At 42.4% G+C, this 13,870-nt stretch overlaps 1 protein-coding gene across 1 annotated transcript in view; it reads right to left on the reverse strand.

The window, feature by feature from the left end:
* The window catches only part of syn3 (synapsin III), a 77,784-nt gene that overhangs the window by 54,844 nt on the left and 9,070 nt on the right, over positions 1 to 13,870 (reverse strand). Inside the window, exon 3 of the mRNA XM_023817814.2 lies at positions 9,113 to 9,170. Coding sequence (XP_023673582.1) covers positions 9,113 to 9,170 — 58 coding nt within the window. The remainder of the gene's footprint in view (positions 1 to 9,112; positions 9,171 to 13,870) is intronic.

The raw sequence follows: 13,870 nt of genomic DNA on the forward strand, positions 1-13,870 counted from the left end.
ACATCTAAACATGCATTTTAATGCGATTTTTATGAGGACTCCGCAGTATTTATGCATAACAAAAGCACAACCATCATTATGAAATGAAGATGAGTCAGCCAGTGAGAGACTGGCCAGTCTCTCCTCTCTGTGGAGAACAATGATTTCTCTGAGGAGAAATAAATCGACCATTTTGCTAGACTTCAGAGATTGCAGAAGAGGAGCTTCTGAATGCAAGCACACATTAGCAGAATGTGGGGTGGGTGCCATCATCTTACACACAGAGTAAGACACAGACTGTCTTGATTGTGTGTCTTGTCTCAAGGACAGGAACTTGGCCCGATCCCTTTTTAACCGCATGGACACTCTACTGACACTAGCCACTGAACGAAGAAAGCAGCCAGTGTGTAGGGTTAGTGACGGACGCCAGCCAGATTCGCGCTAGATGTCCCTCTGCCAGACAGATGGGCAGGCTTTGCTGCAGCAAGTCAGCGGGGCTTGTGGTTAACAGTCTTCTAATAGAGAGACCCATAATTCTTTGGACGGACCTCTCTCTACATGAGAGACTAACGGTTTTTATGGTTCACAATCCAAAATGGTGACGCTTTTGTCTGTTGATACAGAATTAATGAGGATCGAAGCAATCGAGTGCTAAAACTGTGGTAAATGGAGGTGAGCTACCAGGGAGACCAGCAAAGCTTGTGGTGACACTCCCGCAGAGGATGGCCGAGCTCAGATAATGCCTTAAAAGCGAATGGCACTGGCTCTGTCTGGCTTTCTCCTGAGCCTGCCAGCCAAGTCAGCAGCACTGCGGACACTGAGGATGAGCAGTCGGGGATTTGGCCTTTAAAAATCATGGGGCCCGTTTCTCGCTGCCATGGTAACCATTTAGACAATGCATTTGCTTTCCTGGATTAATTCCTAGCAAAGCAGTCGACACAAATGCCGATGAGTTCATTGACTCCCAAATCTATCTTTGAGGTGCCGTTACACGATTTCTGAGCAGGTAAAGGAGCTGGCAATGTTTTTAAAAGGAGACTCTTTGCTAATTTTATATATTTATGATAAAATGTGCATCTTTGCTGTCAGCCTAAAAGCATCCCAGAAGAATAGAAATGCAAACAAATTGCTCTGTCTTGTGCACAAGTCCATTTTTCTGTGTTTAAATTATGAGGCAATAGGGTGTCACCTGGCATCTGATACATAGATTTCATTCTTTGCTCTACGCTGGAGCACTCACTAGAGATGATGATGTTAATTCAGAGAAGAAACTGCGTGTTCTGGGGGCTTCACTGGCTCGTGTGAATGGCGAATGAGGAGGACACTACATTCACAGCTTCTGCTCCTTTCAGCAGTGTTGAGAAGCAGATACTGAGATGTAGGTTAAGGGAACTGCCCCGAGGGTTCAAGTGACCAATCGGAGCTCTTGGAGGAAATCGTTGTACCCTTATAAAAGTACTTACTGTATATCTCAAATTTCAAGTTAAATTTCAGCAAACACACTCTGATAGGAAAGATTTAATGCTACAAGCCATGTAAGTTACTTTGGTGTAGGGGTTTAATAATAATTTTGATATACTGGTATTTTGTGCACTATAATGATCAAAATTAATCATGAAACACTGCAAAATTCTGAAAGTAAACAAAAAACTGATGTTACACGAAAAGTAAACTGGTGATTCTTGAGTCTTCAAAAATGTGAGTATAAAAAAACTCATCAACTGGCAATTAGTGAGATTTCATTGTATGTCCAGCTGCCCAATACACACAGCTAGACATCCAACGTGAAAGTGGAAAATCAACTTGCATGTGAATGAAGGAAATAGAGTCATTTTACTGCAACAAAAAGGGCATTTATGCACAAACACAGCCTTTTTCCCGAATGTTATCTTAGCAGAGAGCTGGTGCTCTGCATCCTAACAACAGGAAACACACTGGGAAGTGTGACCACATTGCCTAGCAACCACATGACGACAGCTCCATCAATGGCAGAAGAACCGTTGTGTGCTGTGCATAGCTCATTTTATCCATCTACTAGCAGATGTTGTTGCCACAGTATAAGACTAGTGACATCACTGCCTAGCAACTGCTTGGTAACCAGTTCAACTGTTGCCTCAAGATCTCCATTTGCCTGGTCACTGCTACCTCATACAGTACTTCCAGAGTTTGAATCCTGCCTCCGATCTGCATATGTGAAGTATGCATGTCTTCCCTACGTCATGTAGAATGCCCCCACAATGTGATAAAACATGTTATTTTGACCTTGCAGGGATATTTTGGGATTAGGGTTATGTCCATAAAAATGAAGGGATAGTCCCCACAAAGATATGAATACGAACCTGTGTGTGCACGTGTGTGGCCCAGTGACGGACTCCGGTCCAGGGTGTACCCCAGCCTTGCACCATGATGGACTCCCGTCCAGGGTGTACCCCGGCCTCGTGCCCAATGACGGACTCCCGTGCAGGGTGTACCCCAGCCTCGTGCCCGATGACGGACTCCCATCCAGGATGTACCCCAACCTTGTGCCCTGTGACAGACTCCCGTCCAGGGTGTACCCCGGCCTCGTGCCCGATGACGGACTCCCGTGCAGGGTGTACCCCGGCCTCGTGCCCGGTGACGGACTCCCGTCCAGGGTGTACCCCGGCCTCGTACCCGGTGACGGACTCCCGTCCAGGGTGTACCCTGGCCTCGTGCCCGATGACGGACTCCCGTCCAGGGTGTACCCCTGCCTCGTACCCGGTGACGGACACCCGTCCAAGGTGTACCCCGGCCTCGTGCCCGATGACGGACTCCCGTCCAGGGTGTACCCCAGCCTTGTGCCCTGTGCTGCTTGGGAGTGGCTCTAGGCTCGCGTGACTCTGACCAGTGTAAGGGGTTAGCAGATGGATGGATGTTCTGTTGTTCAGACTCAGACTGTGGAGACTTTCTAATGTCTATCTTGGTTTTGATGCTCAAATCAGGAGGGTTAAGCATCTTTTCATTAGCAACAAGTACCGCATGCATCCATTGTTTGTTAATTGATTATTCAGATTTTAACTATAGAAGAAGCAGGTGAACCTGAATGCTACAGTATGTGAATGGGTGTATGATATGGATATCTGACCCGCATTCATTACAGAATGCACATAAACCACTTTAAGATGGACAATCTTAACACACAGCATAACAATGTGTTAAAACACAGCATAACAGTGTGTTAAAACACAGCATAACTGTTTAATAATCTATACAGCATACAATTCCTTTTCTTGTTTTCTTATCAGTTTTATGGCTAATTTATTTTTTTCAAAGCTGATAGGTATTAATTATTTTAAAAATAATTCTTGAGGTCTCTTAGAATTACCACCAAAGCAAACAGGCAACACTAAAACCTACGGAAGCCAAGAATGGCCGTGCTTGTCATTATTTTTTTAATAAATAATTTTAATTTCATTCTCGAGTTAACAAAGCTTGTCTTCTCACGAGAAGTTCATTGTTTATTTTCTCATAATAAATTAACCCGTTCTCCCAAGAAAATGAGCTTTGTTATTTTGAGGTAATGAAACAATTAACTTGTAATCTTTAGATAAGATAATTAAAAATATAATTGCAAGCACGGTCGATCTCAGTTGCAGTAGAAACCTTTAATCGAAACACCTGGTTAAATTTTATCTTGTGTTACACTTTTCTGTAGACACAGCAAATCATTTCTCTGTCCTATTTCATAACGTTATGTTTTATTAATTTAGTTTTTATTTTTATATTATGGAGATCAGGTCCAAACTCTGATGGTTTCTATAGTAGCTCTTTGCTCTACAGTGGATGGGTTCATCAGAACATAACCCCATGTAAACCCCTCTAGTAAAATACAAACAATCTGAGTTCGGACCCAATTTTTTTTTTTTTTTTTTTTTACAATGTCTAAGAACTGATGGTATTTATCATCCGTACTGGTAGAGCGCAGTGTTTGAAGTTTTTTATAAATATTGTTCTTTTATACGCCACAACACTAATTTGGACTGTGGTAATTATGTTTCCATTATTTACCCATATCCCATTAAATAGCCACAAACATATTTGCAGAAAATAACAAACTACTGCTCAGATCTGAAAGATTAAAACTTCAGTAATATATGCAGAAAAATCAAAGTTTGTAGATTCACTGCCAAAAAAAACCAAACAAACCAAAAAGAAACTGATTGAAACATTTCAATTCCAATTTAATATCCATTTTATTCAACAAAGATAAGTTATTTTGAAAGTGTGTCCTTTAACCGCCACAAATCTTCAGTTGTTTAATGCTGGGTAAACATTTATTTATATTGATGTGAGATATACTCTGTTGATTTAAGATGGTTTTGCCTTGTGCTGTTACAAAAACAAAGTCCCACAATTTTCTCAACCATGCTAAGTAAGCCTCCAGTATTTTCCTGTACAAATAAACATTTGCAGCGTTAGGGTTTTTAAACATGGCTATTTGAATAATATTTAAAATAATAATAACAACAATAAACCACTGTCATCTTTAACCATCCTTCTAACCACTTATCTCAGGCAGCACAGGGCACAAGACTGAGGTTCACTGCCAGTCCATCAAGGGCTCATACATAACCATATACAATGCAAACTTCACAGGCAGACAACAACATATTGGTATATTAGGACTCAGTTTTCAGTCACCACACTTTGAGAGACACGAGGCATGTGCACTGCACCAAGCCACTGGAACCTTACTGCTCTGTTCTTCTGTCGAACGTGTGCCGTGGTTATCGGGTTTGCAATCAGGTTTTGAATTTAGTGTTTTTCACCATGATGCCCTTGCCTGTCCTGCCAAATACTGCTCATGTTTTAACTACTAATTTTAGGCGGATTTCAGGATTTGGAAATAAACTCTGTACATCTGCATTTGGGTCCTCTCACGATTGTGGTATAAACAGCTAAACCTGGCGAAAACAGTTATTTTCCATGGATAAAGGCCATTTATCCACTCTGTGTCCCTCACCTGCTCTGCCCTAAAATAACACAATACTGAGATCAGCTTATCCTAACAAAGTACAGGCGAGTCAGTCAGCCTGCTTACTCCAATAACTGCTGCTAAATATTACCTAATGTGCTCAAGACCTTGATATCTGAAGCCATGGAAATGAATAATTATTTTAACGTCTTCACCTCAGGTCATAATTAAAATAACAGAGCATTTGTATTAGGTCATGTCAGAAAATAATTCAGTCAGCAGAAGGTACAAAAATCTAAAAGTCATTAGCAAGTAAATTAAACAGGTAATACTTCATCTGAATACTCCTCCTACAGATGGTACGCAGAGTATTTGTAACATTTCAACAACTTAGTTGAGATTCAACAATTTATATAACATCGGTTGAGTGAGTAGTCAAATTCAATTAAATTATTCTAAGAATATGTAGGTATGTTGATGATATATATTCTGTTTAACATCTACAGACACAGCGAACCAGCTGAATTGTGAATCTCTAACTAAGTAGTTGAAATGCTACAAATACTCTGCAGGTAGACTATCCAAATCAAGGGTTACCATTAAATACTGTATATCTACATTTATCATAGTTGGAAATGGTGGGCTCTCAAACCAGGGGAACATGAGAACACAGCAGTATAGATTATGCAGTGAAACAGTGTTAGCTTGACCACCTTCAGATGACCTGTAAATGTCATTAAGATATCTGTATCCCTTGTCCACCCCAAACATTGATACAGGTGTGCTCCATACTGCAACCACATTGATTTTCTGTTAGCAGTTTAATGTGTGACCTATCTGCCCTCCACCGACTGTGGGACCACCATGTTGGCTGTCCGGGGTGGCCTCCTAAGCTGCTGACCAGCCCACGGCAAGGCTGTACTGGATGTGGGTGGGAACAGTGCTGGGCTCAGACAGGTTCTCCTAGCACTGTGGAATGTCTCACATGGCCTCCACCTGGCCCACGTAGACGAACCATCAAAGGACATGACGGCCACAGAACAGCCAAGTATGGCCCTGCCACCATCGTGTAAAACATGGGTGACTGGGCCTCCAGATCCTCACAGAGCTTTACGCTACGCTCAGCAGATGTTGCCCCGAATGACCCAAGAGCTAATGTCATGCTGGGTCAACTGGGAGGAAAAGGACAAGTATTTTACACCCCACTGCATCCTGACCTCTCTTCATACTCCAGAATCTTGACCTCTCTGTAGATCTGGTAGTCTGGAACAATGGGTAGGAGGCCTGTATGCAAATAATGGCTCTTCTTCCAAGATTCTTGAAGCACTGTAAAGTGATGTGGCCTGTTATCAATGTAATGTGTGCTGACAAGCATTGGGCGTGTGCCTCTGCATGCAGAGATGCAGAGATGTCTGGGAGCAGTGGTGTAAGCCAAAAGTTCAGCTAATATTAGCCTGATCGGGCAGAAATAAAACAGAAAGCAGGAACAGAAGCAAGCACACAATTCCCATGCTCCAAAACACGGATACAGCTATTTGACCTCCATCAAATATTTGCTATTAGTGCATATATATCAAACTTGCCTCTAATGGGATGACAGTTATTGACCGAAATTGCTAAGACAGGTGTGCTAAAACTTGGTAATATAAGAAACATGTTTAATATATACAGTCGAACTTCGTTACAACATACCTCGGGGGACATTAAGAATTTGTACGTTATAACCATAGTACGTTATAACCAAGTCCCTCAAAATGAATGATAGAACACAAAATGTATATAAAAAAACTTTTATAAAACACCCCTCAAGTTGACACTATGACATACAGCTTGTGTAGTTTGAAGAACATAGTTCTTATTCTGAATAGGAACTATATATTCTTCAAACTAGGTTAATATCAGTTACTCATAGACAGCCGACATAACGCAAAATCCACTGCCGGCTTATCGTTCAAATCGCCTTACTGGAACCTAATGTCAAACCGAAATTATGCACCTGTATGATTCAATTGGCTGAAATAAATTTCGATACCATGACACCATGCAAAACCATGAAAAAACGGAGGCTGCATGCAAAGAGTCCGGCCGGCGTGGAATGCTTCGTGAGGATAGGGTCATACAGTTAGGCATTGCTAAGCGATGTAGATGGCCGGCAACAGCCGATTCTGAATTGTGCGCGCTCGGAAGATGAGGCTGTACGTTGTAACGAAGGTCAGTTTGCCTATTTTCCTCTGAAAATCATACGTTATATCGAAGTTTACGCTGTAAAGGTGTACATTCTAAGCGATACCGGCAAATGGAATAATGCATTACGCGAATTCGGGACATTGAAATTTGAACGTTGTATTGGTGTAAACGTTATAAATGGGGTACGTTGTACCGAGGTTCGACTGTAGTAAAAAGCATATTGATTGAGTGGCTCAATCAGTCAATTGGTCTGGTGCTACAGTACGAGCTCTAATCACAGGGCCAATCAGCTCTAATAAAGAGTACAATCAGCTCCAATCACAGGTCAATCGACCACTGAGAATTGGACCCTGTTGGCAGAAGAATGATGCCAAAATGGAAAGGGAGAGGCTAATCAGCTGGGGTACCTCCACTTGCTGTTACAGAGTACTTCTGCTGACCTCAGGGGCAGCTGTGAGTTTCTGGCTGAACGTAAAGGGAGAAATTAGGCTTTGAAGCCAATAGTGGGTGGAATTACAGTGCACTGTCGATAACAAGCTAATTCGGCCTGTTTATTGCAGATGAGTAGCTGCCAAGTTGACGACGCCTACATGGATCCCTTCTTCGTACTCCACACAGAACGCATGCCTTCAGTTACAAAGCCAGACAGCCTTTCTAAGGATGTCATGCTAACCAGGAGGACTGAAGATGGGCACAGCTGAGTCCTGGCACATGGGAATGTTGATGGAAGCACTGATGGGAGCGGCATCGCCAATCCACTGTGAAGCACGGTGCAGGTGGGTAACACTGACTGAACAGTGACAAGCCTGCTCCTTACGCACTTTCTTCCATCAGTGTTTTGTGAACGTAAATAGTGCTGTCCTGCTGATAAGGACAATGCTAGCAATGCTATATTAACATCCATCCATCCATCCATCCAAATTCTGTAACTGCTATTCGGGGTCGCGAGGGGTCTGGAGCCTATCCCGGATGCTACAGGAGCAAGGCAGGGAATAAGCCAGAGCAGGGGGCCAACCCAGTGTGCATGTGTGTATGTGTATGTGAGAGGGAGAGGGCGTGCTGGGATGAGCTGGCACCCCATCCAGGGTGTCCCCTAACCGCATACTGAACACAGGCAGACAGATTGTGTACTTGATTAACACTCATTCCAGTAATGACAACGACAGGTTTTACCATTTACAAGATAACTCCTTATAACCGGAAAATATGGTGCGATATATTAGCAAACAGAGAGTGGACTGGACTCGAATCAGGCTGCTGCATCCCTGAAGGAGACTTTCATACTCCATCTTGGAGAGAGAATCAAAATCATCTGCGACAATTGGAACTGTATTAGTGCAAGTCCATCTATCCAAGTAAGAAACCATTATGGGTGTATTATGGGCAAAATAGGCATTTTTAGGAAACAAGAAAGACTACATATAAACATTACAATAGACTGTAACAATCAGTTCCATTCATTTTACTTTAGTATAACTAAAAGGCTGAAGGCATCCATTCATCCAGAAATCCATCCGATAAATGGAAGTTTTCCATTTAAACTTGGAATATTGAATGCATTTATTGCAAGGAATTTGTTAAACTGTTGCTGAAACATAACAGAGGTTTGGGCCACCCTGCTAAATGTAACAGGAAGAAAATAAAATGCAGATTTTTCTGTGAGCTAAAGGCATGACTACTTGGAAAAGCGGGCATTTACATTCCATTTTAATGACAGACAATTCAAACACCATCATCTATGTAAAGGACTGAACCTCCTTTTTGAATGATTTGTTCTTTGCCCAACTTGTTAATCAAGTCATTACACAATCTAGCTAAGTGCTAGTTATTATGCCAAAATCTATTAATGTGACAATCAACAGATTTATGCCTTTTCCATAATGCTAGTCTTAAATTTAGGCCTCCCAGAATACAAGCAGCATTAGCTAACCATGCTAAGACCAGCTAACTGCCATTTCACCCATAAGTACATGTACATGCTAGCATTCCTGCTTCTTCAGACATGCTACTGACCTGTTCCACTCTGACCTCGTACGCCCCGTTCAGCTTCCTTCCCCGGAAATACCTCGCCCTGCAAGGTAGACAGAGAAAAGATGAAGGGGACTGGTTAGAGATCAGGGCTCTGACCAAATGTGAAACTGCAGCATTGCAAGTTCAGATTCTATAAAGCTCTCCTTGATTTCCCTGTTGGGAAAGGTCAGCCTGCACTGCTTTCTAAAATAACCAGCTTTGTATAAACACCAACAATGTTGACCTACCCAAGTAACCTCAAAGGAAAGCATTTACAAAGAAAATAATCACAGGATAAAATAGAGATATTCTGTAAATGACAGATAAAGAGTTCTCTGCCAAAACCTTCATGTGAAAACCTGATGTTTCACAATACTGGGCATGGTAAATCATGACATGGTGAAGATAAAATAAAATTTCACTATATCAATGATCTGCTAGAGCTTTAGTTATGTAAATATTGTGACCTGCACATTCAAACCAAAAATGTCCTAATCAACATAATGACTAGTAATGTTAAGTGAAAGCAGCAGGGGAACCTGTCTGTCAGCCGTGTCACGAAAAAGTGCAAGGTACTGCTAATCTAATCACACACGTCTCATATCACAAACGCAGAAGAAAGCAGCAGGAGTGACGGGGAAGGAAAACAAAAGGCCAGACCTCAAACGCCTCCTCTTCCTTGTTCTTCTCTCAGTTCCCACTTGGTGACATCTGGCTCTGCTATAAGTAAGACTGACTTTCAGTTACCCTGGATCACCTCACTGAGACTGACCCTCAGCTCCCCATGATCTCCACACTTAGACTGGCCCTCAGATACCCTGGATCTCCACATTAAGACTGACCCTGGATCACCTGACTGAGACTGACCCTCAGATACCCTGAATCTCCACACTAAGACTGGCCCTCAGATACCCTGGATCACCACACTGAGACTGACCCTCAGATACCCTGGATCTCCGCACTAAGACTGACCTTCAGTTACCCTGGATCACCTCACTGAGACTGACCCTCAGCTCCCCATGATCTCCACACTGAGACTGACCCTCAGCTCCCCTGGATCATCACACTAAGACTGACCACCCCAATCTTCAAGGAAGGGGCTTAAAAAGACAATTTGCAGAAACTGGTCTCTCTAAATTGCCAATTTTGGGTACGTGTTCCTGCCATGGACTATGATCCTGCCTAGGGTGTTCCCCCTGACTTGTCCCCCCCCCCCACCCAATCACACTGCAGTGGATAAACAGTTGTAGGATAGGTGGCAGACTGATTTAATGAGCAAAACCAATTTACACCTGGTTTTATTGCTCTTTTTTTAAACATGACTGAAACATGTTTTCAGACATTGTGTTGGCACACAAAAGGAGTAGTAAGTTTCACAGCTGTATAAAGTGTGGGAACACCCTCAGGATTAAGGAGATTCCCTCAATTTCAGTAACAAATGTTGCAACAGGCGTTTTTTTTTTTTTCCTTATGACGAGCTTATTTAATATTTGCCCTTCTGCTTTCCTTCTGCTCACAGACGTCTGCCCCATCCAATTTTCTGTGCCCACCACATTACATATTCAGCCAGGCTCATATAAATGTTCTATGGGTAAAACAGACGGAAAACGTCTGCTTCACTCTCGCTTAAAAAAACACACTAACTAAACACGCCTTCGCTTTACTGGAATTGAAGGCCGGTATCAAATAAAAATCTTTTTCTCGAGGCTAAATTCCAGAGCTGAGCTCCTTCGTCCGCATGTTCTGGAAACACTGAGCAGTTGGTATTCTACCACTGCCCCATGGATCCCAGCACTGACCTTTGACCTCCCGAACCCGGCCCACATTCCACTCCATCAAATATTAGATTCTAGTAAACTATCCCTGCTGATCAGTCAGTGAACGGTAGCATTCCAGGAAGCCAGGAAGTATGACGAATTTGTACCAGCTATTCTATCTTATACACCAGATGTGGCATTAACTTTGTGACACCATGGGGTCCGTGACACATACCAGCTGCTATCAGCACAGCCTGGGATTGGTCCTCACTTTCCCTACATATCTCAGTTTGACATGTTATAGTTACTTTAGCTGTAGACCACACCAATCCTAGTTTACACCAATGTTTGTATTGCTGGTCATTACACTTTTAATTCTAAACTTAAAATCGCTATATTAGCAGCAATAGCGATAAAGCAGTTTCTGCTTGCTCGAGGTCAACGATAAACATGATCCAGAAGTCAGTCAGAGTCGCCGGGCAGCAGTCAGATACGGGTCAGCCAGTGGTTACATTAATAGTCAATAATGAGTTAATAACTGAAAGGAGAAGCACTAATTCTGGAGCCTTCGGCTGATCAAGATCTACAGACTTAACATTGATTCACACACGTGTCTCGGCTGATCAAGATCTACAGACTTAACATTGATTCACAGCAACTAGAAGAGGTGGGACCAACAAATCAGATGTCTTGGTCTTGCCTCGTCTGGTTGCTTGGACCCACCTCCTCTACAATCTGATTAGTGCAGGAGAGTTCACACAAGTAAACATATCTGATATCTTTTTGGGAATTGTATATTTTCTTTTTAAACAATATCTAGAGAGGTTCGTCGAAGCTCTTGGTACCGTGGCCGCACTAGAGTCGCCTGCACTACGCCCTGTATCCTCCATTTAGTTTAGTGTGGGAAAAGTCGTCTCTCTCGGGGTACTGTGCATCTGGAGGAGAACTCGCAGAGTACAAAGTGAAAAGTAAAACTAACAAAAAGCTACATACTCATGTGTTTATGGTACCTACATAAATTGGTCTAATAAGATATACAGATAATCCATGTCTGTATATCTAGGTTAACCATCTATCTGCCAACAACTTATCACGGTCTGGGTGACAGAGGGTCTGCAGCATTTCCCAGGCAGCATAGAGCATAAGGCTGAGGTACAGCCTGGATGGGATGGCAGCGCATCACAGGACACAAAAAAACTTTTATATGTTAAATGACCTGAGAGATAAGCATCACCCAGACCTAGACATTAGAGATGACTGATAATTTTTCGACTGGGTTTTCATCATGTATAGCAGGTCCTAGCAGGCAGAACCAAAACTAAATAAAGCCTGAACTACTGCAACAGGAGAGAATTTCAGAATCCCATAAGCCCTCAGTGCATTCTCTACACAGCAATGCTGTAAAATTGGACACAGAATTTGCAGTTCATAGTAATAAACTCGATGTCCAACCACAAAAAATATTCCACTGACAGATATAACCTTGGGATTTGTGAAATACTGTCAAGTAAATCAATAGGAGTCCAGATCCAAACCCTAATACCGTGCCTGTCCATGCCCACTGGATAAGTATTATCCGAATTTTATCAACGTTACTCATAGAATGATTCTGTGCAACTAGCAATTATAGGTCTTTTAATTTCTTCCTTTCTTTACATAGTGAATAAAGCACTAACATCATGCTAACTAGTTAGACAACCATTAAAACACAAGCATTTTAAGGCAGAATTATTTTTGTATCAGCTGTGATGTGTAATTTTCCAGACAATTACCTTTATTACTGCCATTCATGCTTTGTGACAACATTGGACCAGCTTTCCAAACACTTTCATTTGAAAGTGAGTTTTGCGGTCATAGTCACACAGCAGGAGAGGCTCCCAAGAGGCCTACTTAAACGTTTCTAGACATGTGATATGGAAAATCTGTTTTCACTGACGGAACCTTGACTGGACGGCTGAGAACATGTGCTTAACTGGAACGTTGCTGGTTCAAAATCCGGGAACAGAACAGGCTCACAGTAGTCTGAGACAGGAAACTAACCAAAACAGATTTTGCATTGGGTTTGCTCTCCTTATGGTACTAAAAGCAAACAACTTACAATGTTCTGCCCATTTATTCCACTGGGCTCTTTGCAGGATCGCTTAAGGTTGAAGGCCTTAACGGGTGGTACAGTCCCATGTCTGCGCCTTTAACCACAGTGTTACCAGCCACACTGCCTAAACAGTGCTGTGTTTTTCTAGACCAAAGTAATAGAAGAACCAAGGCGGACATCAGTGCAGTTTTATATTCAAACAGTATCCTTGAGTTAACAACCAGCACCATCTGCTGTTTGTCATGTTCTTTTGGCTGAGAATCAGCGCGAGTCACCTGGTCATGTGCCATTCTTACACTTGCACAACAGCGCCACCCCGTGGAGAACTTGAAAAATGACCATTATGACTGGAATCCTTACTTTACTGTTGGACAGATACAATTCTGTATTGTGATTGTTCAATATCCAGACTGGTGGCCCTTCTTGCCTATTATGTAATATCATCATTGTACTTCCTCAAGAACAGAAATGCATTGTGGAAGAATCTCTTAACAGTTTTTTTTAACAAAACACCCTCTTAAAATACTCAGAAATTCCCAGGCGAAAAGCATAAATATCAAGAAATTTAATCGTAAATGCAATGTATGACAAAAAAACACTCAGGATAACTCATATGTCCTTAACCTCAGTTTGCATGGTTTATTTTAAGAACATGAAGAAAGAGAGTTAGGAGTGAGGTGGATCACGTTAGCTATTCACACCCCCCATCTCCATCATCATTTGCAGGTCTGACGCTCTAATCTGGGACCGTCAGCTTCGCCCTAACAGTCGGCTGCTGCTGCCAGTGTTCCCACCTGCCAGCCCCTGCTGCTGCAGCCGCCATCTAAAAGACCAACCTTCTGCAATGGTATGAAATAAAAAAGGGGCCAGAGCCCAAGTTCATGCTACACAACCTAAGAGTGACATCACCCA

The sequence above is a fragment of the Paramormyrops kingsleyae genome, chromosome 1 (genome assembly GCF_048594095.1).
Source record: "Paramormyrops kingsleyae isolate MSU_618 chromosome 1, PKINGS_0.4, whole genome shotgun sequence".
Taxonomy (NCBI): Eukaryota; Metazoa; Chordata; class Actinopteri; order Osteoglossiformes; family Mormyridae; genus Paramormyrops; species Paramormyrops kingsleyae.